Raw genomic sequence first — 25,676 nt, 5'->3', positions numbered from 1 at the left:
TCTGCACCATGGTGTTTCTCACTTGCTGTAGCCCATGTAAGCCCTGAGCATGAGGATTCCACTACGGCCTTTTCTCCTCCCAGCCCATGGGGAGGAGCAGAGCCAGGTACCCTCAGATCCCAAAAGCAGCATCAGGAAGGAGTTGACATATGCCTTTGGCTTTCCATTGCAGATGGTTTATTTCTCAAGTTGAAGGGTTTATTGGGCCTGTGTTCTCCCACCCTCCACCTGGAAAAACAATTCAAACAACAGAAACCCCAATGAGGCTGGCAAGGGGGTGTCATGCAGGCAGCACAGGGGAGCTGGTGGCACCCCTGGAGCCGGGGGCTCCTCTTTGTCAGGACAGCAGAACCCCACTCCCCCCCAGGCTGTGTGTCTCCCCACACCTTCCCCTGCTCCCCATGTCCCTCCCCAGTCTGTCCCTCAGTGGCAGCAGTGCAACTCCAAGAGGTGCTGGCACTGCTTGCACTTGATGGTGCAGCACCAGCAGAACTTACAGCTGCAGCACTCCACCACCTCAGCCTGCACCCTGTGATAGCCCCTGCTGCAGCACATGAGCTCGCAGCCATCCATGACCACTGAGGGCCGGTTGCACTGGCGGCCAAAGACCCCGAGCAGGGGGTCCCAGTCACAGAAATCTGGGCTGGCCAACAGAATGGACTGCAGTTGCAAAGCAAAAGGGTTGACTTGAGCTACTACTCCAAAGGGCTGGGTTGGTCAGTCTGCACCAGCTGGTACCCACAATAGTCCACATGGGACTGAAAAGCCAAATTGGGCCAAATGAGGAAGCAGTTTAGCCAGAATACTAATATTTGTAATAACATAGGCATTTGGTTCCATCAACATGCAGCAAACCCACAGGGAAGTCTGCTTGGCCAGGTACCTGTGGGGCATGGGAGAGTCAGTCACAGATATGAGAGAGCCAGAGCCATGCCTGCCCCCTGTAGACTAGCCCTCTGTAGCCTTATTTTAGAGCAGAAATGGTGCAGGGAAGGGGATGTGCTGCCTCTTGTCTGTACCAAGTTGGACATTCCTGCTCCTCATCTTGGTCTGCACCTCTCCAGCTTTGCTGTCCCTCCTCCCTTCATGCTCTCAGAGATGCCCCTCTTTAATGTGCTGCCTTTGGGCTGCCCAGTTCTTTCTTCCACCCTTTCTCACAGATCTGCCTGTTTTCTTGGGAGACAGCACCTCCCCAGGTGACTTTCCAATCCAGACAGTACAAGTACATGGCATACTTACAGCCAGGTCACAGCAAGGACGTGCTGCACCAGGATCAGCACCACATACAGCCACACCATCTCCATCCTGTCCCTGGTGAAACTCCACCTTGATCCACTGTGCAGGAGCACCTGAATCCCCTCTTGAGACCTCCAACTGCCTCTGCCCAACAGTCACTCTCACAGCAGCTCCAGCCCAGCACTGCAGCACATGGGTATCCCCTGCCCTGGGTAATGACCGTGGGCTGCCTTGGTGTTCAGTGCTGGCATCAAAGACCTGATATCCCACAGAAACCTGACAGGTTGGCCCTGAAGAGCCTCCACGCTGGTGCCGTTGCCTACCTACAGCTCAGGCAGCATCATGAACTAGGGGTCTGGGGCAGACATCTGTCAGAAGGAGCTCACATGGCTGGGGACAGCTTCAGTGTCAGAGCCCTGGTCTCTGCCAGCAGTTGATCTGGTTGTCTTCATCCACAGTCAAGTCACCCCATCAGTAAGAAGCAGCCAGAGACGCAGCCAACAGCAGAGCCTTCCACACAAGAAAAACCTGGCAGCACCAAGCTGGTTGTTAGACCCACCAGCTCATCACTGCTCTGTCACCAAGTACTTTGGAGAGATGGCGTTTCCCTGCAGTAACAGCTCATGGGAGCAAACAGGGGAAGGACTGCAGCCTCCCTCATCCCCAGTCACCGTCCTTGGGGACCCTCCCTCCTCTGCCTCCTCCAGGCTGGAGATTCTTCTTTTCCACCCTGCAGCCCACATAGCTACAGCAAACAAACACAGCCTGGCTGATCCCTGGCTCTCTTAACTCTTTCTCTGCCAGGTCTCTCTTCACCCCTCTCATTTTCTTCCCCATGGCAAGAGGTTCAGTCCTTGCCCTCTCCCTAAGCAGGCATGATGAGGGGGCTGCCCCTCTTCTCAGTGGGTAGGATTTTCCTACGAGCTCCTGAGAGCCCAGGAAAATGTGAGTTGTGTGACCAGAATGTCCTAGGAGAAAAAAGCCTCACATTCCCTAGCATCCTGCCCCCACCATTCTGGAGGGTGAAACTCCTCACACAGCCTGGAAGTTTCTGCTTTTCTGTCTGAATCATTCAGAAAGTGAAGCATGGCTGCTCCAGCCTTGCTATGGCTCTTCCACCCTGGCCCCCCTTTGCTGTGCTCTTCCACATTTCCCTGCACAAAGAGATATGAAGAGTACTAGGGTTTATCAGTCATCCTTTCAAATCTGAGCAGCCCCTCTGCTGTAGCACGTTTTCCACCTCTCTCCTTGCCTTCCCAGCAGCCTGCATCCCTAGGTCTGTTGGGTCCTTGTTCCTGCTTTCTGGAGTCATCTCTCTGTGGCAACAGGCATGTTGGGATCTGCAGCATCAGGGTGTAGCCTCCAACACACACCCCAGTAATCTGGTCTTACCTGCTACCGACTCAGCAGTGAGGAAATGCCAGGGGTTGTGCTGCTCTTCACCACGAGCTGAGCCTCCAAGGGACAGTGAGGGGCAGAGGTGTGAGCCCACCTGGGCACGGGGAGATGGAGTTCGTGGGCTGATGCCCTGAGACCTGGTGAGGTGAGTGAACCTGGGTGAGGGATGCTCTGGGGCTCACGGGTTCATGGGCTAAGTGTCACCATGTTCTCCTTTTCTGGCACACAGGGAAAAGCCAAGCTCAGGCAGGTGTGTGCACATGTGTGAGGGGTGAGGGTCACAGGGGAGGGGAAAGTTCCCATAGAGGCTATCAGAGACTCCTTTTGCAAAGAGAGAAGGATGCCTTCCCCCCTTCCTGGTGTATCTGCAAGCCTTTATCAGCACCAGAGCCTCTACAGGAACTGGAGAGACACAAAAAGCTGTGAGAACAAAGATCCCAGCAACTAGGAAATGAGAAAGCGTGGGTCCAGTTAAAAAAGAGAAGCACTAAAAAGAAGCAGGGTGAGATCAGTGGTTTGGGTGCTGTTGTACCCTCTAAGGATTTATGAGCAGCAGGAACGTATATCCCTCAGTGTGTCATTCCCTGAATGAGGAGGGAGTGTTGGCAGAACAAGGAGGCAGGCAGTGAGAAAGTCAAAGAGCAGCAGCAGCAGCCAGCAGGCGGAGGAGTTGGTCAAGGGCTGGAGAGAAAGTGGGATCCCACAGGCAGAGCACCTTCTTCTCAAGGCAACTGCTTCTGGCAAGGACTACTGTTAGGATTAGGAGTGTCCCCATGACCTCTGTCTTCTTCCAGGTGTGCTGGGACTGGCAATGTAGAAATAGGACTTGAAGCAATAGTGCCAGATGGGCTCTGCAGAAGGGCAGATCCCTTCCCAGCTACATCTGGCAGTGCTAGGTCACAGATGTCCTGCTAAATCAGATCTTGTACTTTCTTAGCACCGTGCCTCCTGTAGCTTTAAACTACAGGGACTGATATTTGTGGCAAACGTGCCTTTGCCTGCCACGGGCACTGACACCTCTTCAGAGCTCAGTTCTGTTTGGGTCCCTGCCACAAGCCAGCTGTACACAGCTGGCAGCAGCTCAGTCCCAAAGCACCCAAGCCCATGGGACAAACAGGACCCTGAGCCTTTGCACTGCCTGATAGTTAAATCAGCTTTGCTCTCACTTCCCATATTTCACTTCTACCTCCTGTTTAGCTGTATTCCGGGGAGGGGGATATTTTAGTTTTCCCCTGTCCATCCTGGGGGTGGCTGAGTTATCATGGGAGCAAAGACAAGCAAGTGTTTGGCACTATGACCCTGGGCAGGTCTCAGTCGCAAGGACATCTGGGTGTTGCTTCTTTAATGGTTACGTTTGTTTTCATAGGATGGGTTTTATCTTAATCAGCTTTGGGTAGCAAGGTTCATTCTCTGTGGCCAGCCAGAAGTGCATCAGGAAGTGAGAAAGGAACAGAGATGAACTGCAGCATGCCAGATGTAGAACTAGATATGATGAGGTAGAGTATGGCTGTAATTTGGATTAACAAGTAGCCAAAAGAGCCTGCCTGGTCCTATTTTGATTCCAGCTGCTTTCAGTTTTGGTGCTTGGAACAACAGCTCTGCAGTGACTGCAGTTGCTATCGAGCAAGCCTGCAGGCACCTGTGGCTCTTCACCATCAGAGAGGTAAGTGAGATGGATGGTGTGGGGGCACTGGGCACTGGTCCCCATGAAAAGCTGCACATGTGCTGCCAGACCTGATAATGGGGCCCTTGGGGAACCCTCTACACCTCTTTCAATTACCTAGAAGTGCAGGGCAAGTCTCAATATTTACTCAGAGGATCCTGTTTTTAGGATCCGGTGATACTAAAAGCATGGGCAGATTGCAGAGCTTACTTGCCCACTATGGAAGTCCTGTTCCATGGGGCCCTCAGGAGATGAAGGGGGATGACACCTCTAAGGAACACACAGTAGCAGTGTGACCAGACCTCATGAGTTAGATATGGAACTCTCAAGCTTTAATGTCATCTATCTCTCATTAAAAAGCAGACATCCTAAGTCTTGAATGTCTTCACAGTTCTAATCATCACAATAAATCATCACAATAATCTAATTTCTCGGTTAGAAAAAAAGGTGAAAAGTGGGACTTAAATATCACCTACAGCAGATAAAAAGCATCCACATTTATGATAAAATGTATCTTCAATTTCTAAAGCAAAGTTGGGTGTTTTTGAGGTTCGGTGCACTCTTTGTTATTTCCTTTTGGTTTCAGGTTTACTAAGCAAGATTGTGCAGTTTGTGTTTTCAGCTGCTCTGCTCTGCACCCCAGTGCCACATTCTCTGTCTGCATCCCCAGGACAGCCCCAAAGAGGTCCAGGGTTTAAAACACAAGTCACTCTCAGAAACACTGACTTTGTGGCATGCTCAGAAAGCTTTTTCTTGCTGTATTTTTCCGCCTCGTTTCTCAGCCCTGTGTATAACCCTCTGTCCCACCATGCTGTGCTCCTTTTTGCAGTGCTAGGAGGCAGTGTCCATTGGTGAGATAGTCTCAGGAGAAAAGAAGCCCAGGACCATACAATGTGATGCCAGGCACACATCACCTCAGGGCATGCTGCCTGTTCTGGCCCCTGTATGCAAGTACAGTAGGGGTGGGTGAGTGTGTGCTCACCCAAATCCCCATGGGTTTTGCATGCCCTGTGGGGCCTCCAGGCCTACCACCTCTTTTGTTGCCTCTGGAGAGATGCCCACCTTGGGCCCAATCTCTGGCTTGTCTCAGTCCAGCACCCCACATGAGCCAGGGCCCTGGGCAGCTCCCGAACACCATGAGGAGGCATGTAGAATTGAATCATAGAATAGTTAGGGTTGGAAAGCACTTTAAGATCATCCCGTTCCAACCCCTCTGACATGGCTGTTGTTCAAGGAGGGGAGCTGTGGGAGGGGAGGATAGTGCATTCTTTTCAACTGTGGTTTTGGGGTTATCCGACCACCTTTCAACATCACATTCCCCTCTTCCATCACACAGCAGCAGCAGCCGACATTACCCCCATCTCACACCTATAGCAGCACCTCTTCCTTCCTTCTTGTTTCTGCAGCTTCTCCTCCCCTGCAGCAGGTGCTCAGAGGTGTGTGTGTGTCTGTGTGCACACAGGTGCACATGCACAGGTCATGTCTATGTCATTCCCCCTGTCCCCTCTCCCAGGGCAAGAATATTAGCAGCAAATTCATTTTCTACCTAAAATCAGAAAAAAACATCTGTCTAGATAGGATCTGTAAGTTTGAATTGCTCTTTTCTGTTCCTGCTGGGGAAAAGACCATGGCCTTCAGGGGCTTATTTTGATCTTCGGTGAGAGGTAAAAAGATGCTTCCTCCACCTTCTGGCCCACATAAGGTCAATCACCAAACAGAAGTTCTCTCAGGATCTCAAGTCAGCATCTCATTGTGAAGAGGAGGATTGTGTTACCCTTGCCTCCTGACACAGTTGTTGACTTGAGTCCCCTTAGTAGCTTCATGTGGAGCAATGGGTACTTGAGGTTTTTTCAGAGGCAGACACAAAGAACATGGCCTGTGGCTCTCAGACATTAACCAACAAGGGTAATCCAAACCAACCTGCTGTACTCTTAGCTTTCCTTTTCAGCGAAGGAATCATAGATTCACAAGCTGGTTTGGGTTGGAAGGGACCTTAAACCTCATCCAGTTCCAACCCCTGCCATGGGCAGGGACTCCTTCCATGAGACCAGGTTGCCCCAAGCCCCATCCAGCCTGGCCTTGAACACTGTCAGGGATGGGGCAGCTGCAGCTTCTCTGGGCACCCTGTGCCAGTGCCTCAGCATCCTCACAGGGAAGAGCTTCTGCCTAAGAGCTCATCTCAATCTGTCCTCTCTTTTAGCTTAAAGCAATTACCTTTTAATGGTAAAGGGGTAGTCAAAACAGTACCTTCAGTGCTCTGCAGAGAAATGCTTTGTTCCCACAGCTTCATCTTTCTGAAGACCACATATGTACACATCTCATTTCAGGTCTCTGAGATCTCGACTACAGTATCCATTATGTCAAATGTGAGACTCTCAGCTTAGCGTCAGTAACACCACCATAGGGGATTCTTACTTCAGTGCTTAAATCCACCCACCAACAAAAAAAATCCCTTTGAAAACCCTAATCTATTTTCGGCTCTCAATGATCTTTGCTGCCAGTTTAGAACTCTGCTTCTTGGACTCATGTGTAAGGAAAGATCACACAGAAAATAGAGAAAGGGTGATGGTGGGCAAAACACTGAACAGATTTCATGCGCTGGTGTTCATGTCAGGAAAGCCTAAGAGATTTCCACAGCTGAAACTCCCTCTTAACTCCTCTAATCAAAGGGTGTTCTCTGATCAGATGGTGGTAGGGATGGCTGTGGAGCAGCAGGATGAGCTAAGCAGTGTCTGAAACCCCATAGCTCCTACCCCAGAGGTCAGAAAGCAGCTGAAGCGTGGATGACTTCACTAACTGTGGTGTAAAAACATCTGCCTAAAACTGCTTTTAAAGGCTCACTTGCAGACCGTTTGAGAAAAGGCTCTTGAGGGATTTCAGACCAGGAAGCTTGATGTCTGTGCTGAACAAATTATAAGCTGTAATAAAGGGGAAAAATCAATTGCCATGCAGTCACATCTAATTACTGGGGAAGAGTCATTATAGCTTTTATAAAGGGATGCTGTGTCTCACAGTCCTTCTTTGAAGAAGCCAACAGCACATGAACAGTGGCCCATATGAATTTCCAAAAGGGCTTTCCACCAGTGGTGCTTAAAACTGAAATAAAAGGTGCCTACCTGGATAAAAAGTGCCTACAAGATAGGACAGAGAATGAAGGTATGATTCTATGATTCTATGATTCTATGCTTGGTTTTCACAATGGAGTTGTAAGTCACCAGTGCTGGGGATTGCACTGTTTGACTTATTCACCAGGGATGAATAATAATAAAATAACAAATATATTGGAGAAATAAGATTATTCAAGTTAGAAAAGATGAGGCATGGCTGTGAAGAACTGCAGAGGTTAAGAGAAGTGTGAGTGACTGGCCTTAAAATACCATCATCTAGCCAGGGATAAGAAAAGACAATCTGAACTCACCATTGCCCTTTGCAAGTGAGATCTACACCTACTCAGTTCAACTTATCAACATCGTGTATCCTTTGAGCACTCCACCACAGGGCTCACAAAGGCAGTAGCAGAAGTGAAAAGGTGCTGAGAAGGGCAACAAGGATGTTCAAAAGAACAGAACGGCTCCTCTGTGAGGAACAACTACGAAGATAAGGACCCTTTAACCTCAAAAAAACAAACCAAAACCCAAAACAAAACAAAAAGAAGTTATTGAAGGGAATATGGCAGCCATTTATAAAGCTATTCGTGATAAGGTGAAGGTGAATAGGGACATTTTTACCACTGTCCCAACACTAAAACTAGGAACTGAATCTAGCAGGTGGTGATTCAACAGAAGTGGTTCTTCACCTGAGATGCAGTTAAGCTTTGGAACTCCTTGGCACTGGATGTTGTAGATGGTAAATCTTACACTGGCTTTTCATGTAAAATTGTGAAAGAAAAGTTCCCTCTCAAGTTCTTTATTGAATACCTCCTCTTGAACAGCTTGTCTGTGGAGAAAAGTCACCTCCACCTGACACTTGGCTGGTCTGGGCACACAAGTTAGAGCAGGTTATAGCCTGTCACAGAGACTCAGTCTCACTTTATCTCAGCCAAAATCCTTGAGACTTGTTAAGGCATTTAATCATTTCACTGGAAACATTCTTGCACATTTGCCTTCTCTTGCTGGATCATTTTATACCTTAAACTTAAGTGAGTCTTCACACAAAGTTTTCATCCACCAAGAAGGGTGAAATCCACCCAGATATAGCTTGACAAACCAGTAGAAGCTCCTCTAAGAAACCTGTCATGGTGATGGACCTGCCCAACAACACAAAAGGATGAGCAATTTGATAGCTGTCTGCTCTCTCATATTAGACTTCCATTTTCATCATTTAACACATTGTTGCCAGGATGAATCTTTTCCTACCTGTGAGGTTAGCACACACTTATGTCTTTAATAGCTCCTCCCTCCCCCCTCTGCCCCTGTACATTGCCCCACAATGTCATCCAGAAGGTCTGACATGGTTGTCATGGCTGACAAGTTGCTAACTAGCTTCCTCTTCCACTAATATCAACCTTATGTAAAGATTTCCTCTAGACAAGAAATTCTCCTTTCCTTTTGAAGTGAATCACAATCTATGTGGGCTCTGTGAGGGAGCCCTTATCTAACCCCTGCAAACAGCTGTGGGGGAACTGTGTCATACTTACCAACCCCTGCTCCACTGTGACAGCTTTGAGAGCAGATGTCTGGGTTTAGGATCATAGAATAACTAAGATAGTCTCTAGCCTAATTAATATTAGTCTCTAGTCTCTAGGGGGAAGCTATGAGATCAGACAAGGTTACTCTGGACTTTATAGTCTGGTCTTGAAAACTTCCAAGGATTGAGATCCATACCCTCTCTATGAAATCTGTTGCAATGCCTGATTGTCCCCACAATGAAAAGAGTTTGTGCTATATCCAGTCTGAATCACTGTTACTTCAGTTTACGTCCATTGCCTCTTGTTCCCCTGTGATGTCTTACTGTGAGCAGCTAACTCTGTCCTCTTTCAGTAGCCTTTTTCAGTAGTGTGATGGGTTAACCTTGGCTGCTCTATCACTTCCCTCCTCAAACGGACAGGGGAGAAAAATACAGCAAAAGACTCTCGGGTTAACTACAGGGATATTGCTCAGCAACTACTGTCAAAGGCAAAACTGACACAACTAGGGGAAATGAGTTTAATTTATTAGCAATCAAATCAGAATAGGATAATAAGAAGTAAAACCAAATCTTAAAACATCTTCCCCCCTACTCCCTTCTTCCTGGGCTCAACTTTACTCCTGGTTTTCTCTACCTCCTCCTCACCAGCAGCACAGGGGGATGTGGAATGAGGGCTGTGGTCAGTTCATCACAGGTTGTCTCTGTTGCTTCTCCCTCCTCAAGAGAGGACTCCTCACACTCTTCCCCTGCTCCAGCATGGGGTCCCTAACACGAGAGACAGTTCTTCATTAACTTCTCCTGCATGAGTCTTTCCCACAGGCTGCAGTTCTTCATGAACTGTTCCAGTGTGGGTCCCTTCCATGGGTGCATCCTTCAGGAACAGACTGCTCCAGCATGGTTTCCCTGGGGGGCCACAGCTCCTGCCACCAAACCTGCTTCAGTGTGGGCTCCTCTCCCCACAGGACAGCAGGTCCTGCCGGGAGATGCTTCAGCACTGGCTTCCCACAGATCACAGCCTCCTTTGGGCATCCCTCTGCTCTACCATGGACCTCCATGGGCTGCAGGTGGAATCTGCTCCACATGGACCTCCATGGGTTGCAGGGGGCTATCTGCTCCAGCATGGGCCTTGATGGGCTGCAAGGGTACGGCCTGCCTCACCATGGTCTGCACACAGGCTGCAGGGAAATCTCTGCTCCAGTGCCTGGAGCAGCTCCTGCCCTCCTCCTTCACTGACCTGGGTGTCTGCAGTTGTTGCTCTCACACATTCCCACTCCCCTGCTCTGGCTGCAATTGCTGTCATGCAGCAACTTGTCCCCTTCTTAGATATGCTATCCCAGAGGAGATACTACCATCACTGATGGGCTAAGGCTTGGCCAGCAGCAGGTCCTTCTTGGATCCAGCTGCATTGGCTCTATTAGACACAGGGGAAGCTTCCGGCAGCTTCTCACAGAAGCCAACCATGTCACCAAAACCTTGCCAGGCAAACCCAATATAGGATATACATTATATAGCCTGGAGCTTTCCCTTCTCCAGCTCAGTTCCCTCAGCATCTCCTCATGGGGCAAGTGCTCCAGCCTCCAGACCACTGAAACCCATGGCCCATCCTTCTTTACTGTGTGCTCCCTTGCCTTACCAGGTTGTGCTGTGTTTGTGGGACATGGACAGCAACATGCTTTACTATGTTGTAAGTCAGAAAATGTCCTGAGGACATGCAATCCAAATAAGCACCACTTGTCCCATGCAAGCAAGGAACTATAGGAATATAAACAATGTAAGGAACTCCAACTAGCTGGGACTCAGTTTTGTGTGGGTTGTTTAACCTAGGAAAAGGAGCTAGGGTGGAGTCAAGTCTAAGTCAAGTCTTTTTATCTGCCACAGATGTACAGATGAACAAAGTCCTGTTCTCTGATATAAAAGAGGTTTTATTCTCAATTCCTTCCAGTCAGTGTTTTCCCCTCAAAATGCCTGCTCTCTTCTTTTTCTTTCTCTCTCTCTCTTTCACTGGACCTGTGTTGACTACTTTCCCCATGCGCTGCTGTGCTGCCCCTTTCATGTATACATGTGCCCTCAGCAGGGATAGAAGCAAAGTGTATTTCCTGAGGCTGAGCAATAAATGATTCTGTACAACAGTTACCTTCTCTGTGCTCTGGCTTCCTCTGCCATGTAATTACTTACTTCTCTATTGTCCATTTTTCTTAGTCTTCTGGTTTCTCTGTGAGCTCTTGCTGCAGAAGTCACCATGATTTTAACATCTCAAGAGATTTCCTGCTCTAACTTAAAGTCTTCCACTCTGACCAGGAGTTGTGCTGACAACTGGCAATGACCCTTCATCACATCAGAATCCCCATAAGCTCTGGAAAGAATTGCTGAACTAGAGGCGGAAGCTGACTCTAGGTGACTACATTACCATCCCTGCTAGATGACCACAGAGCAGCATCCAAAGCAGATTGGATGCAAGAGAGATGTGCCCATCTACCTCCCAGCTGCAGATAAGGGGGATGATCAGCCTGTGGCTTCTTAAAGGGGAATGACTTCTCTCAGAGCTTTTCTTTGTGCCTCTTTAGCCCACCAGCAGTTTTAGCCACCTCAGCATCACCCTCCTCTGATCCCTGCTTGGCATGTCAACTTCCAATGCATCTCAGACATGCAAGGATTACACTTTAAACCACCACCTGCTCCTGCCTGGCTACATCCTGATATTCATGACAGGTTTGACGCTGAATGTGACAGCCCTATGGATATTCATCCGCTACCTGCGCCTGAAGTCTGTAGTAATGATCTACATGTTCAACCTGGCCATGAGCGACCTCACCTTCACACTCCCTCTGCCACTGCGACTCTACTACTATTTTAACCATCACTGGCCCTTTGGTAACACCCTGTGCCAGGTCTCTGGCTCTGTCTTCCAGATCAATATGTATGGTAGCTGCCTCTTCCTCATGTGCATCAATCTGGATCGCTATGCTGCCATTGTTCACCCACTTCGTTGGCGGCACCTCCGGCGCCCCAAGATGGCCAAGCTCCTTTGCCTGATTGTCTGGGTTGTGATCTTCACAGGCTCCATCCCCACAGCTATAGTCCACAAGCAAAACCACTGTGAGGTACAGAACAAGACCATTTATCTGTGCTTTGAAAGCTTTAGTGACAACATGTGGCAGAATAATCTCTTCCCCCTAGTTGTCCTGGCTGAAATCTTGGGGTTTCTCTTGCCTCTCAGCTCTGTGACATACTGCTCGATCCGGATCTTTCAAGAGCTCTACCGGAACAGCCAGACAAAGACCCTGCGACAGCAGAAGACGGTCCGACTCCTGTTGGTCAATCTGGTCATCTTCATCATCTGCTTTGTGCCTTACAACACTACCCTGGCAGTCTATGGGATGATGAAGGCCCGAGTGATTAAGGTTGAGAAAGAAACACAGGTCTCTGTTCGCCAAGTGTTAATTACAACAATGCTGTTGGCCAGCATGAACTGCACACTGGACCCCTTGATCTACTACTTCAGTACTGAGGGTTTCCGTAACACCTTTAAGAAACTGCGGCGGGGACAAGCCTGGGACTCAGAAACAGTGGTGCTTAAGAATCAAGTTGTGGAGCATAAGCCAAGCCGAGACCATGGTGTCTCAAAAGTAAAGCAGTTCCCAAATGAAAACTTTATCCATCCCAACGAATCTTTGCCACCACATCCTACTGCAGTATTCTTGAATGGCCCTATTGAGGACTCGGAAATATAAGCACAGAAAGGTCATACCATTGCAGTCACCCTTCCACTGATTACAGCTCAGGTAACTTAGCAAACTGTTTGAGGGAGCATGGCAGACTGTATGTGGGTGAAGCTGATGATACAAACCTGAAGGATGAAAGGCTGTTTTGAATAAACAGAGATATCTTGGTGACATGGTCTCACCTCACTCTTTTGGTACAGGAAACATAAGGGAACAAGGACTTGAAAGAAACCTAGTGTGCTTCATTTTGAGTCTTAAGTCCAGCTTAGGCACCTAAGTAAGTGTCTTAATTTTTCCAGAAGAGCTGAAACATTTAGCAATCCTTGTTGGGGTCAAGGAGGACAGTTGAGTGTTTAGTACTCTTGCAGAAAACAGGTTCCTAATTGTATAGTAAGTCACAAACCTTAGCAAAGCAACCTTTAGGAGGTATGTCAAGTGTGCTTGTGCAGCTGTACATGCACATGCAGCACAATAGCTACACATTTTCCTAAAGCAAAACAGCTTGGGAAACACTAGAATACTTAAAAATACACCCAACATTCATAATGACCCCAGAAAAGAAGAGAGCATACCAATACTGTTGTCATCTGTCTGTGAAGCTCACACTAACCTTAGTGCTTTGCACTTTCCTGTTGCTCAGCCACAGGGTAATTGATTTCAGGTCTGAGTGATTTTCACTGTTACAAATAAATGATGTCACAGAATGAGGCTGTGGTGCAGTGTATTTGCTCGCACTGTTTGTACATGCTTCTTCAGCCCTCACTCTATGTAAAAGCCTCATAAATCTTCCCAGAAGAGAGATCCAGCTGTACACAGGCAGTGCCAGAAACCCGTTATTCACTCCTGCTAGTGAACAGGGCAGTCGCCTCTACACTTGCATTGTAGAACAGCTTCTCTGTGGCTTCCAGCAGGACTCAGGCTACCCCTGTTAAAGGAAAGGGCAGGGAAAATGACATGAAATGCAGTTCAGGGTGAAGTCTTGGTTCTTAGACTTCTAAATTAGCAACGATTCTTATTTCAGTTCCCTACCTCATAACTGCTGTGCTATGTATTGCAATGCATCACAGTTTTGTGTTACAAAATACAGTTTAAGGGACACAGCGTTTTAAATCCATCTTTCCAGCCTCCCTTGAAGACGCTTCTACAGGTGGCTGTAGGAGCAGGTATTCATAAAGACCTATAGAAGACGATAAACCTCTCTGCAGGGAGATTGTTGTGCCACAGGCTGCCCTGGGAGATGTATGCCCTGGGTATGCAAGCTCCATACCTTTTGTGAGCCTTGCAGCCAGACAACCAGCCTTGAAATATATCTGCAGATGAAGGACATTTAATGGTGTCTGAGATGCAGTGAGGGAGGTGGAGGAGGGCTTGCAGGGCAGGAGGTACTTCTATTTTGAAAACTCAAGACTACCATGTGAATGTGAATCATTTGTGACATAGTACAGCTAGAGGGGAAAGAGCTGTGTGCGAATCTTCTGCTAGGGTCTGATGTTACCCTTTTGTTCTGGGATTTATGGGGTAGCGAAGTGATACTGTAGTAGCTGCACTGATGCCTGTTTCCACCTCTGCCTTCCTCTTTCCTGCCTTCCTCTTTCTTAAACCCCTTTCCTTGTCCCTCTTCCTCTGGTCCTTTTTCCCTTCCTCAGATCTAACCCACCATGTACCTTAGCATCAATACAATGCCTTCACTGCTATGTTTTCTCCCCTGCCCAGAGAAACTCTTTCTTTTCTTTTATCTTGGCTGCAGTACTGCCATAAGTTCATATGAAGATTTGGGTTGTAAGGGACCTCTGGACCTGCACTCCCTGCTCACAGCAGGTTGCTGGGGGCAGCGAGGGCTGGATGCCCCCCCAAAAGAACAGCAGCTAAGAGCCAGGCATGGTAACAAGGCAGGCAGAGGGAGAGGCTTTCGCAGCAAGGGTAAGCATGCAAGCAACATGAACAAGGCAAGTACAGTGATGATAACTGGGTTCATCAGGGAACACAGATTTTCCAGACAAACCTGTGGTGACGAGGCAGGTCCAAAGTCAAACTAAGAAGTCAAGTCAGCAGCAGGATCAGCTCTGGAGGCAGTAACCAGGGTGACCCACAGTCCAGCGATCACTAGACAAGTCCATCCTGAGAAAGCAGGTCTCAGGTCAAGTCAGGAAGTTGATCCATCAGTCTGGGTTGACAGAGTGCATGGTAAGGCACAGGCAAGACTGCTTGGGCAAGATGCAAGGGCAAGAGCACCAGCTTAAAAGCAGTTCCTGGGGCAGGGGGTCAGCCCTGACTGGAGCTCCAGCAAAGCTTTCTGGAAGGTCTCCCCAGAGTCACCAGAGGGAAGGGGCAGCCCTCAGCAGCACTGTCTCTGACCCGGCCCCAGCTCACACTGCCAAAGCCCCAGGAGCAGGGAGAATGCACTCAGCACTCTGAGCTAGTTAAGGTTGCTCAGAGCCTTGCCCAGGTCTCTTCTGAGCACCTCCAAGGATGGAGGTTCCACAGCCTCTGGGGCACTCACAGCAGGGCTGAAACATGCCCTGGGAAAAGGTTTTCCCTAATGTTCAGCAGGAATCTCCCTTGCAAGTCTTGACTGTTGCCTCTTGTGCTTCCTCAGGGCCACTGTGAGCAGACTCTGGCTCCATCTTCTCTTGGCAAGCTTGCCAAGTATGAATGAAATGTCAGGTGGCAGACACCACTCCTTTGGAAGAGGCTGCTTCTCTGCCAGAGTTTCAGCATCCTCCCCAAAACACAGTACCGAACTTCTGGAAAAGAACATCAGAAAACACAATCTTTTCTTACAGTTTCATCCCTGAAAATAGAGGAACTATTTTTACCTGGAACATTTTATAAATATTCCACTTCCAGCCGAGGAGATTTTAGCTCAAATATTTTGACAAAATTATGAACAACTGAAAAGCTGATCTCTTAATGAATCCCATGAAGCACTTTAACAACAAAGGGGGCTGCTGATCATGCTACACCCAGCAGAAAAGCTCCTGACTTCGGGGTTCTGAAACCTTGCCTTGTTATACATAGGCAATGGTGTGCCCGGTGTGGGATGTTGCGTTTTGTCCTTTGGGTTTTCAATCTGTTTCAGCTTGAATTGGTTTTGTTTCATTTTTGAGGATTCTAGTCAAATTTGATTGCTTTGGGTTCTGGTTATTTTTCCTGGCTGACAGAGAGAACCAGTGTTAGGTAGGTCTCCTGCTTCTGCATTTTTGCCTTTGTTAGCCTGACTTTTTTATTCTGTCACATGGTGATAAGAAGAGAACATGCATGTACTGTCTCTCAGGGAAATGAGTCACCCTAGCCTGCTTTATAGCTTCTGTTTAATGATTATGTATAACAAAAACTCCAAACAAACAAATCTGAAAGCCCTACGCTGTGATGGAGTCCAACAATACCAATTGCTACAGAATAGAACCACTTGAAAGCATGGAACAAGAACAAACTATGCAAAGCAATCATATTCAGTAAAGGAAAGCTAAAAGGGAATATAAGCTCAGAAAAGCTTTTTCAACCTGTGTAATTGACCCTCTACATCCTACTGTGGTAATTCCTGAATTAGTATTCTTGCTAAGAATGTCAGGGGTAAAAGATGCCATTTGCTGCTTCCCTGCACTTCATGCCATTCACAGATGTGAACATTAAGCAAATGTCTTCTTATCACGTATGACTAAACAAGTGAAAGGTCAGAGAGATGGCAAAGGAGTACTGAATGCTTATTCTATATGGATCAGACAGGGTATCTGCAAAAACGCATAAATGCATTTGCATTTAAAGTCCAGTATCTGAAGGGGCCTACAGGGATGCTGGGGAGGGACTATTCATTAGGGACTGTAGTGATAGGACAAGGGGTAATGGGTTGAAACTTAAACAGCAGAGGTTTAGACTGGATATAAGGAAGAAATTCTTTACTGTTAGGGTGGTGAGGTGCTGGAATGGGTTGCCCAGGGAAGTTGTGAATGCTCCATCCCTGGCAGTGTTCAAGGCCAGGTTGGATGAAGCCTTGGGTGATATGGTTTAGTGTGAGGTGTCCCTGCCCATGGCAGGGGGGTTGGAACTGGATGATCTTGAGGTCCTTTCCAATCCTAACTATTCTATGATTCTATGACTTCCAGAAGAGACAAACAATCACTTTTGGAAATTATTCCTTATGTGGATTACATAGAAACATTGTGACCGTTAATCATGATCTGAAGTGTATTTTATACTTTCTAGAAACCCACAGACACTCTGGATTCTGTAAGTCAGCTTGAAAAGATGTTTCTGAAGTCCTAGAACAAGCCAGACATAATCTTCAAATCCTTTTTACAACTGCTTGTATGACTTTCACCATGCACTGGCTGTACACCTCCCACCACTTGATGTATCCCTCCAACAAAACATGTATTTGGTATTACAGACGCCCTGAGCAACTTAAGCAGTGCCTGCTTTGAGCTTGGGAGGATATTCCTGTGCCTCTGCTCCCCCTCTTTCCCCCCCACCCCGAAGTCGCTGGGAGTTGAAACAGATGTCCTCCAGAGGTCCTTCCAACCTAAAGAACAGTGTGATTCTCTGACCTGGTGGTTTAGATGCTGATTTGCCATCCGAAGCATTTCTTTAGCTCCTTCATTATCATTCCCTCTTAAAGCTGTTATTGCTTGGATTACACGTTGCGTATCCAGCCTGCCTTCCAGCTGCAGCTGGAGTCCTTGATCCTGCGGATCCTGTAGCTGACAGCGTTAAGTCTAAGCTTTACGTTTCATGAGTTCCTTTTGAAGCCTTTCTTTCAAACTCTTGTACTCTGCAATGCTAACAGAACCTCGGCAGAGGCCAGGCTGTCACTGCACTGGTATTGCTGTGCATCCTGCTGACCAAAATCGTCTCAGGGTTTCTTTGTGGTTTCCCACATTTCCATGTCATCCACTGTCTCTGCTCTTAACACTCACAGATCAATTTGGATTTGGATCATTTTTTGTTTGGCTTGTGTGGCACCTTGCACAGTGAGATAGTTGTCTCTAAGGGCTCCCAAATGAAACAGGAAGAAATAGCATAATATCACTGAAGAACCTGCTCTGCTTGTTCAAGGATGTTTGGGAATCTGGATGTGCTAAAGCCAGACATGGCTATTACTGCTTTAACCTATTTTATTCAGATAGTAAGAGTGAGTAGGGGGAGGTGATCTAGTCTTCCTGCCCTGCAAATACTACACCTTGAAGCGCAGGCAGTCTCCACTTCAGTCCCTGAAATACAAGGGAACAAGAAAGTACTTTTCTCTAGGAGGGCAAGGGCTGGAAGGAAAGGATCAAACTTTTCCCCACAAAGCGATGATGAAAGAGATTTTCTGACTCTGAGTGGAAAAAAAATAGAAAGGAAAAAGAAGATAAAAACAGTACAGACATCATCGGGCTACAAAGCAACCTGTCACTGCATCAGGAATCGACTCAGATGACAGGACCAAACCTTCAGCACAGTGTGACACCTGGAACATCCTGTCCCAGCTTCAGAGGGATACCTGCAGGGTCTCAGCTTCCTATTCTTTGCCCTCTTAGGAGCCAGTGTGGGTAAAACTCACCGAGCCAGATGTACCCAGGGCCGGCTGAAATGACAGGGAAGATTTCACCAGAATTTAATTGCGACCAACATAACCATTTGCTTTCTGATTTGGGTTGGTTGGGTTTATTTTTTAATCTGAAACAACAAAAGAACGTCCAAACCCGACACAACACACACATGGCCAAAGCCACCCGTCCCTGGGCGGCCGCGCACACCAGCGCAGCCCCACGGCGGTGGGTACCAAAGAGGGAAGGGTCACCCCCAGGAGCTCGGGGGAAGGAGCCGGCTGCAACCTTCGTCTTTCTCACACCCACCCCAGGCTCCCCCGGTGCCGCTGCCGGCGGGAGGACGGCTCCGAACCGGGAGGAGCGCGGCTGCTGCTGCTGCTCCCGCCCCACTCGTGTTCTCCGCGGCCAACAGCGGCCCCCGGCGGCGGCTGCCGCTTTTGGGAACCGAACCGGCGGAAGCCCCAGCCGGGGGTTCCCGGTACACGGCCCAGGGGTGGCCATCCCCGGTGCTTCGGGGCGGGACCCCGGAGGGACGCTTCCTCTTGCAGCACTGGCCCCTCCGAGGTGTCCCGAGGCAAAGCAACGGGGCCGGGGTGAGGTCACCCACCGGAGCACCCGAAAGAATGAGGCCGTCGAGGCTTGGGGGCAGGTACCCGGCGAGGAAAAAGCAATTAAAAATGGTAATAAAGAAAAGAAGATGCAAAGCAGAAGGAATTAAAACTGACAGTGCTTCTTCCCCAGGAGCAGGGGAAGAAGGGGAGGTAATTCTGTGGTCAAGGTAGCATCACCCCAGTACAAGATGAAGAATAGAGAAGCAACAACTATAAAAGAAAGCATTTGAAAGCAGTCTTGCCCATCACAGGGCTCTGAACCTTCCGTGAGGGCTTGACCTGGTCAGAGCCTGGCTGGTGCTGAACTCCCACGTTCGGGGAGTGCTGCAATAGGTGAAAACACAGCTGAAAAAGGTCTTGCAACTGTGCACGTTGGGTTCAGTTATGCCAGAGTTAGTTTTCTCCTTGTGGACTCCTTGTGCCTAGGTGTCACGGTTGTCCTTGGTTACACAATAACAGATTGTTTTGCCCACCAAGTCCTTTCTTTGTTCTGTGTGTAGGAAGAACATGGTGCTCAGAAAGAGGAAAAAAAGTAGCTACTTGATATTTTCCCTTATTTGTCTTTATTTTTCCCTCATGCTGTACACAAACCCATTGGGTATTTACTGCACATACCTGAATTCCATTCTGCAAACATGGACACTGTTCTGCTTCCCTCTAGTATTTATCATCACTGCATCCAACGGCTTCGTAAATCTGAATTAACTTCTTTCTCCAGAGGCCCATAAGCCAATATGATATCAATATCATTTTATAGGCAAGGAAACTTAGTAGCTGAAACGTTCCGAATTACTTTGGGTGTCACTTTCTGGAGCACTCTATAGCACATGTGCATTATTTGTGTTCTCCCGGTGATTTCAGCCACAAATACAAGATCTAAGCAATCCAACAAACCAAACACCGAAGTCCCCAGCCGACAGGAACCCTAGCTTTCGGGGACAATTTGATGAGTGCGCTGATACCCAGTATGACCTGGGGGCTCTGGGGCAGAGGCAGGGGCTGTGAAGGTGGTAGCAAGGGGTTCACAAACATGGTGTTTTGAGATGAGCTTTTGCAGATGCTTCTACATCGGCATGTGACATCTAGATAATGAGCAAGGGGAATTAGGCGTTCTCATTGATGAGCATGCATTTGATATAATTAGCATTACAAAAAACCTGGTAGGATGATTTGCATAATTGCAGCGCTAAGTCCTCGGTTATGGCCTATTCAGAGGGGACGGGGAGGTTAAACAAAAAAACAGCAGTGTTTGGGAAACACCCGGCTATGGCCTAGGGGCACCAGTCACTGCTATAGGGTAGCTGGAAGCAATGCGGTGTGCCTGCGGAATGGGGCGTGGGGGGGATACTCTGGGAGACTTGAATCTGGATCCTAGGAGAGACCTGCATCTGGGAGACCTATGGGATAAAGGATGCCCCATGAGCACCTGTGGAAATTATTGGTGACAATCTGTAAGCAAGGCAAGGATCAGCACTGCCACAAGCTGGCTTGGTTTTGGGGTGCCTTGCAATGGCTAGTGAGGTGTATGTTCTTGGCCTGGGAATCAGAGGTTGTCTTCTTGACCTGGTTACTTTATCTGTGCATCTAGAGAGTAACCTGAACCACCAGCAGGCATGCTTGGCTCTCCAAAAGGACCTTGATCCAGAGGAGGGGAGTTGCAGGGGGATTTAGTCCAGAAGAAACACACTGACAGAGAAATACTAGTGAGATCTGGTGGTTGGTTGCACAAAGTTTATTACCCAGCCAGAGAGCCCACGGCTACAGCCAACAGGAAAATGCCATCTTAGTTTAGGGTAATAAAAATAAGAGATTTAGAAAGTAAAAGGTCAAGATAGACAAAAAGGTGACGTGGGTCATTCTGTCATTCTGCACTTTGTACTTTCTAATGGTGAGGGAAAGGAAAGCCAGCGGGTGAGACACCATGACTTACTGGAAAAGGAAGAATTAAATATAGGAGAAGCAATAGGAAAACTCTCAGGCTACTTAATTTAGAAATGTTATTTACTGACTTTAGCTGCTTCAGAATAACTGCCAGTAGCAACATACTGTCAATCTGATAAGTAGATCATTGCCACAGGCAGGTTGACATCAATGTTTCAAAGGGAAATGGTCAGACTCATCATCTGAGCTGTTCTCGAAGCTTGGGAGGACCCTGTCATACATACAACTCTCCATTTTGCTTTCTTCAAACCTGACCCTGCGCTGCTGCTCTATTGCCTCCAGGCTGTCCTTCCTCATGACATTTTCTAGACATGCAGTCTGAAAGCACTAAACTACTCTCCCAAAAACCTGAGGCACATTGCACCAAAACCATGATTCAGCTGGGAGAGCAACTCCCCAGGGCCACCAAAACATGGGATGAAGCTGATTACACCTGCCTTTCCATCACTTCTTTCTGTCCTTGGGCTGTCTTCTGTAGCTCTGTGGTAGGGGGGAGCCTTCACCAATAATTTAAACCAAAGCAAAACGAAAATCAACTGTTCCTTACTGGCTTGAGTTTAGCACAGAGATGGCGTTAGTGGTCCTAGGAAATAACCTCAGTGCTGATGGTTTGATCCGGCTGAGCTTTGTACTGCTTTTCCTGCCCATCTGGCTGAGCGGACTGGTGGGTGGGGATCTCAGTTTGACAGACAGCTCTTCCTCATGCAGCTTCTGGTAGCTGCCGAGTGCTGTGGAGGGTAGTTGTCCTGCTTCATGTTTCAGATTGCCAGGGTTGCCTGTGAGACATCAGCCACTGCACTGCAACAAAGCCTGAAAAGAACAGGAAAGGCTCTGAGATCTGCTGGGGAAGGTGCTTGTGCTCATCACCAGAGGAGCATTTTGAGATGCTGACAGCACAGTGACCCTACCAACAACACACAATCTTCATCGCACTGTCTTTGTGCTTGGATGCCAGGGAAAATGTCCAGAACAGGCTTTTGTCTCAGCTCTCTGGCCTCATGCCACAGTGACGGATGCTTTTGGAAGCTGAGATAGGGCTTTGCTTGTATCTGAACCTGCAGCCACTTAGAGCTTACAGATTCCCAGTCTCACAAGTTGATACTCCTTGTCCTGAACCATACCTGCATCAAGTACATCTCAAGTTCCTTCCCCATATAGCTTAGGAAGTGATTCCTGGGCTATGATTTTGAAGAGAAAGCTGGTCAAGGGAAGTTAGCATCTCTTTCTTATAGTTTGTTGCTTCCACAGCTTCTCCGGGGGGGGGGAGAACACATCTGGAACAGCACACCTTGTAGGGCTCAGTCACTCCCAGCCTGTCATACTTCATCCTCTGTGACATCACAGCTTTCGAAGAGGATGAGGAAAGAAGAAGAATCGCAGCCTTCAACGATTCTGGATGAACCGCATCCAGCTCTGGCATCCCAGTGATCTGCCCCATCAGCAGTTCTGGTAAAACCCCCTATAGCCTGGGAAGTAAGCCAGTGTGGAAGGCAGGTATGGAATCTGTAAGGGGAATTGGGCAGAGCATGTAGGAATTAGGAAGAGGTACAGCACAGCCCTTGGGAGCACCAACAAAAACCAACAAACAATAAAAGTTGGGTTTGTTAATCAAAGACTTTAAAAACGAGTCTTCATAAATGAGTCTTCATTCATATGGTTCAGTCTCCATGACATTACCAAGGAGTCTGGAAAGGGAGCAGATGAGGATGTGGGGACCAGGAGGGATGCTCTTTTGCCCGTAAGATGGTCACAGGATGTCATTTATCAGCTGGTGACGAAAGCAGATGTTTTTCTTTAGGAGTAACATATGCTTTCTCATATGGAGAATTGCAGCTCCGAAGCTGCTGTAGAATCCCTTCCGTCTTAATCTCTCTTTTCTTTCCTTCTCTCCCTTAGCTCTTCAAGGTAGCAGTACTGCCAGCCTCAGCATTCCTGAATCATGACTCAGGAATGATGAGATGAAGGAACCTGAGGGTTTGCTTATGCCCCTAGAACAGGACCCATGCTGGTTCTTGCTTGGCCAGTTCTTTGCCCACCCTTCTGTCTCAAATCTCCTTGCTCGGTTATCTGAGTGCTCTTCCTGCTCTTTGGTCTATCACAGCTTATTCTTTCCTATCTCCAGGAAGGATTGTTACACCCTTCCCACCACTTTTAGCTCCCCTTTTCTCCTCATGTCATTGGCTCCTTACAGCTCCCAAGCCTAGTGTGCTTGTTCAACATGCCCATCTTCCCTTTCTCTAGGCCCTGCTTCCACTACAGCTATTAGTCTTGACCCTTTTTTAACCCCGTGTGCTCTGACTTTCAAACTAGTCATGTTTTTCACCCAGTCAAGGCTCTTTTCTCCCACTTCCACCGTTCATTTTCCAGTACCTCCTGTCTTAATCCCCACACCAGTTCTAGTGTCATTACGCTCCTTGCCCTCATCTATTTCCTGTGCTTTCCATCCCCAACGGACTTAACTGTCCTCCTTTCACTGAGCTGCTTCTCCTTCACCCTGAGTAGTGTCACCCTGACACAAGGACGACTCTCCTTCATGCACTTCAGCTTCCTCCAAAGCAGCTGGGCTGGAGCTGTTCATAGTAAAGGGCTATTCTTTTTAACATATAGTTCAATGGTCTAAACCAAAATGTGTTTTCCTTTTTTTTCCCCTAAGTAAATTAAATTAAGCCATATTTTAAAAGAAAAGAATATATAAAAAATCAGATGTAGGCAGACAGCCAAATGGAAAATTTCAGCTCCTATCATAAAAGTTATGAGCCACTCAATGTTTTAGAGTGGGAATGCCCAGACAGCCTAATTCCAGCTCTGCTGTTAAGTTTCTCCTTCCAAAAAGCTGCAGTTTGAACTTGCCACTCTGGGATCAGTCACTTCACTGTTTCTCATAGCTTCAGAATAAGGCGGGAACACAGCATTTGCTTTGCTTTAGATCATGCCTTCTCAGAAGCTTTGTCTGAATTGTAAGGCAGATGGAGACATGACGTCTGATAGCTGGAAACCTTTACCGTTACTTTACACTCAAAGCCTGCAATTTTTCTGTGGGAAGAGAGAAGGGCAAACCTGGAACATGGAGTTTTGCATATGGTTGGTCTGTTAGCATTGTCACCAGTGTAAATAAACCCATTTTGAAACAGTCTTGTTACACCTCTAAAAATTACTAATGTGGACATGTTCAAGCCTCGCCTAAGATGTGTGGACTGGCTGCAAGCGGTGGACATGTTGTGCCCAATCTCGATGTTTTAGTATTAGAAGATAGTGTTTATGATGAGTGCAGGCCATGATCCCAAGTCAGCAAGTGCCTAAGTGGAACTCGACACGAACCGAGGAGGAAGAAAGCCGTGGGTAAAGAAGCAAAAGTAACAGTGCAAGCAAGATGAGAAGAAACTGGAATGAGCTAAGACACAACAGTGAACTGTGAGCATGTTTTAGAGACTAGGCTCCCATAGGCTTAATGTAACCAATTGCATACTAGTTGCTGTGTGCTACACTGTATATGTATCTACTAATAGGGCAAGCGATTGATTATGTATCCTGTCTTAATACAGACAGTTATTGTGTATGTACCCAAGTATAATACACCAAGCTATTGTAAGGAGATGCAGACAACAGTATAAAAAGGATAGATGCTTTGTAATAAACAGCATTCACTCGATCACATTGCTCATTTCAGCGTTGTCCGTAACTCCAGCATCGCAACAAAGATGGACCATTTCAAACTGGTGTAATTAATTTGGTGAGTTCCTAAGTAAAGGACGAGGAACCTGTTAAATTAGTGCAATAAACCAGAGAGCCTCTGGGCTGGTGTGGCTCACTGCCTGGCACACTAATGACACTTCCGTGCCTGCCTGCAGCATGCAGGTGCCCAGGGCAGCTATGGCCCCTGCAGCAATACAGCTCCCGCTCCCCAGGGCAGCACTTGCAATGTGTCTCTGTGAAAGGTGCAAGATGAAAACTGCACAGCACAGGACCTGCTGTGGGGGCTGAGGACTGGAGGAGGGGAAGGAGGGCTGCAGAGAGGAGGAAACCAGCAGCGCAGGCAGGCCCTGAAAAGTGGGGTGCCCTGGCAGGGCTGAGGTTGGACGAGATTCCTTAATTCAGACCTCCTCCTCCTGAGGCTGTTGTGGCATCAAGTGCTGGACTTCACACTGAAGCAGGTATCAAGCATGCACAATTTGTGCTCTTCACTAGGGCTGAGAGATAAACAACTACTACTGCACTAGGTCAGCTGTGGACAGCCAGGGGACAAGAGCACCGAACCTGCGATGATTCCCACCAAGTGAGGAGCGCATGTGCCCAAACCACAGATCTATCCAACTGAAGCCACGCTCAGAGCAGTTGAAGTTCCTCCTCTGAATTAGGTGTTCTTGGTGTTTTACTAAGCAGCTGTAACATCGATCTAAATGTGTCACGTGCAGATGGTGTAGTACGGACCACACGTTGCAGACTAAAGCTCTGTGTTAGCTCAGCTTTACACAGCCTTGCTTGTGCCTTCAGCAAAAGACAGCTCTCTTCACAAGGACCCAGGCTGGAGACCGGCTTTAGCAAGTGCCCAAGTACATGGAAACGTGAAAAGCAGCAAGAAGGAAGGATTCTCAAAAGAGCTCAGCACTTCCAGGCTCCAAGTCCAAAGCTCCTTTCTCCGAGACCATGGAGTGATGAGTGCATTTCCTTGCTTGCTTGTTTCTAACTAATGCCAGATCATCTACAAACGACATGCATGACAGACAGTAGAAAACGAGCAGCACTTTGTAGGCTGCATCCTCCGCCACAGCCCTGCACTCCCCTGCAGATGCTTTCCCTCCTGCTAACAGTTCTGCTGCAGGGGCACTCTCTGTAAAGCACAGTTTGCCAGGCGGCTCCTGCATCCACTGCTGGAAAACCAACAGACAAAGGGACCACACCTCGCCAGCACTGCCTGTGCCAGCACCCGGCAGCCACTGGGTACACAGCCACA

General features: G+C 48.0%; 1 protein-coding gene across 5 annotated transcripts; it reads left to right on the top strand.

Moving 5' to 3' along the window:
- The first annotated feature begins 2,641 nt into the window (after positions 1 to 2,641).
- LPAR5 (lysophosphatidic acid receptor 5) lies at positions 2,642 to 25,221 on the top strand. Of its 5 annotated transcripts, none has more exons than XR_004550637.1 (3): positions 2,642 to 2,779; positions 4,200 to 4,297; positions 21,488 to 25,221. XR_004550637.1 is itself a non-coding variant. In XM_031046856.2 (3 exons), the coding sequence occupies exon 3, from the start codon at positions 11,542 to 11,544 to the stop codon at positions 12,652 to 12,654; it is 1,113 nt and encodes a 370-aa protein (XP_030902716.2). In that variant the 5' UTR covers positions 2,642 to 2,779; positions 4,200 to 4,297; positions 11,488 to 11,541; the 3' UTR covers positions 12,655 to 12,816. The 5 variants fall into 5 exon arrangements, 4 of the variants coding, with proteins under 4 accessions (XP_030902716.2, XP_030902713.2, XP_005146746.3 ...); XM_031046856.2 differs by lacking the exon at positions 21,488 to 25,221 and adding an exon at positions 11,488 to 12,816; XM_031046853.2 differs by lacking the exon at positions 21,488 to 25,221 and adding an exon at positions 11,222 to 12,816.
- Positions 25,222 to 25,676: the final 455 nt, after the last annotated feature.

Source organism: Melopsittacus undulatus, chromosome 2 (assembly GCF_012275295.1).
Source record: "Melopsittacus undulatus isolate bMelUnd1 chromosome 2, bMelUnd1.mat.Z, whole genome shotgun sequence".
Taxonomy (NCBI): domain Eukaryota; kingdom Metazoa; phylum Chordata; class Aves; order Psittaciformes; family Psittaculidae; genus Melopsittacus; species Melopsittacus undulatus.
The sequence above is the reverse complement of the archived record's forward strand: the minus strand, read 5'-3'. Positions and strand labels throughout refer to the sequence as shown.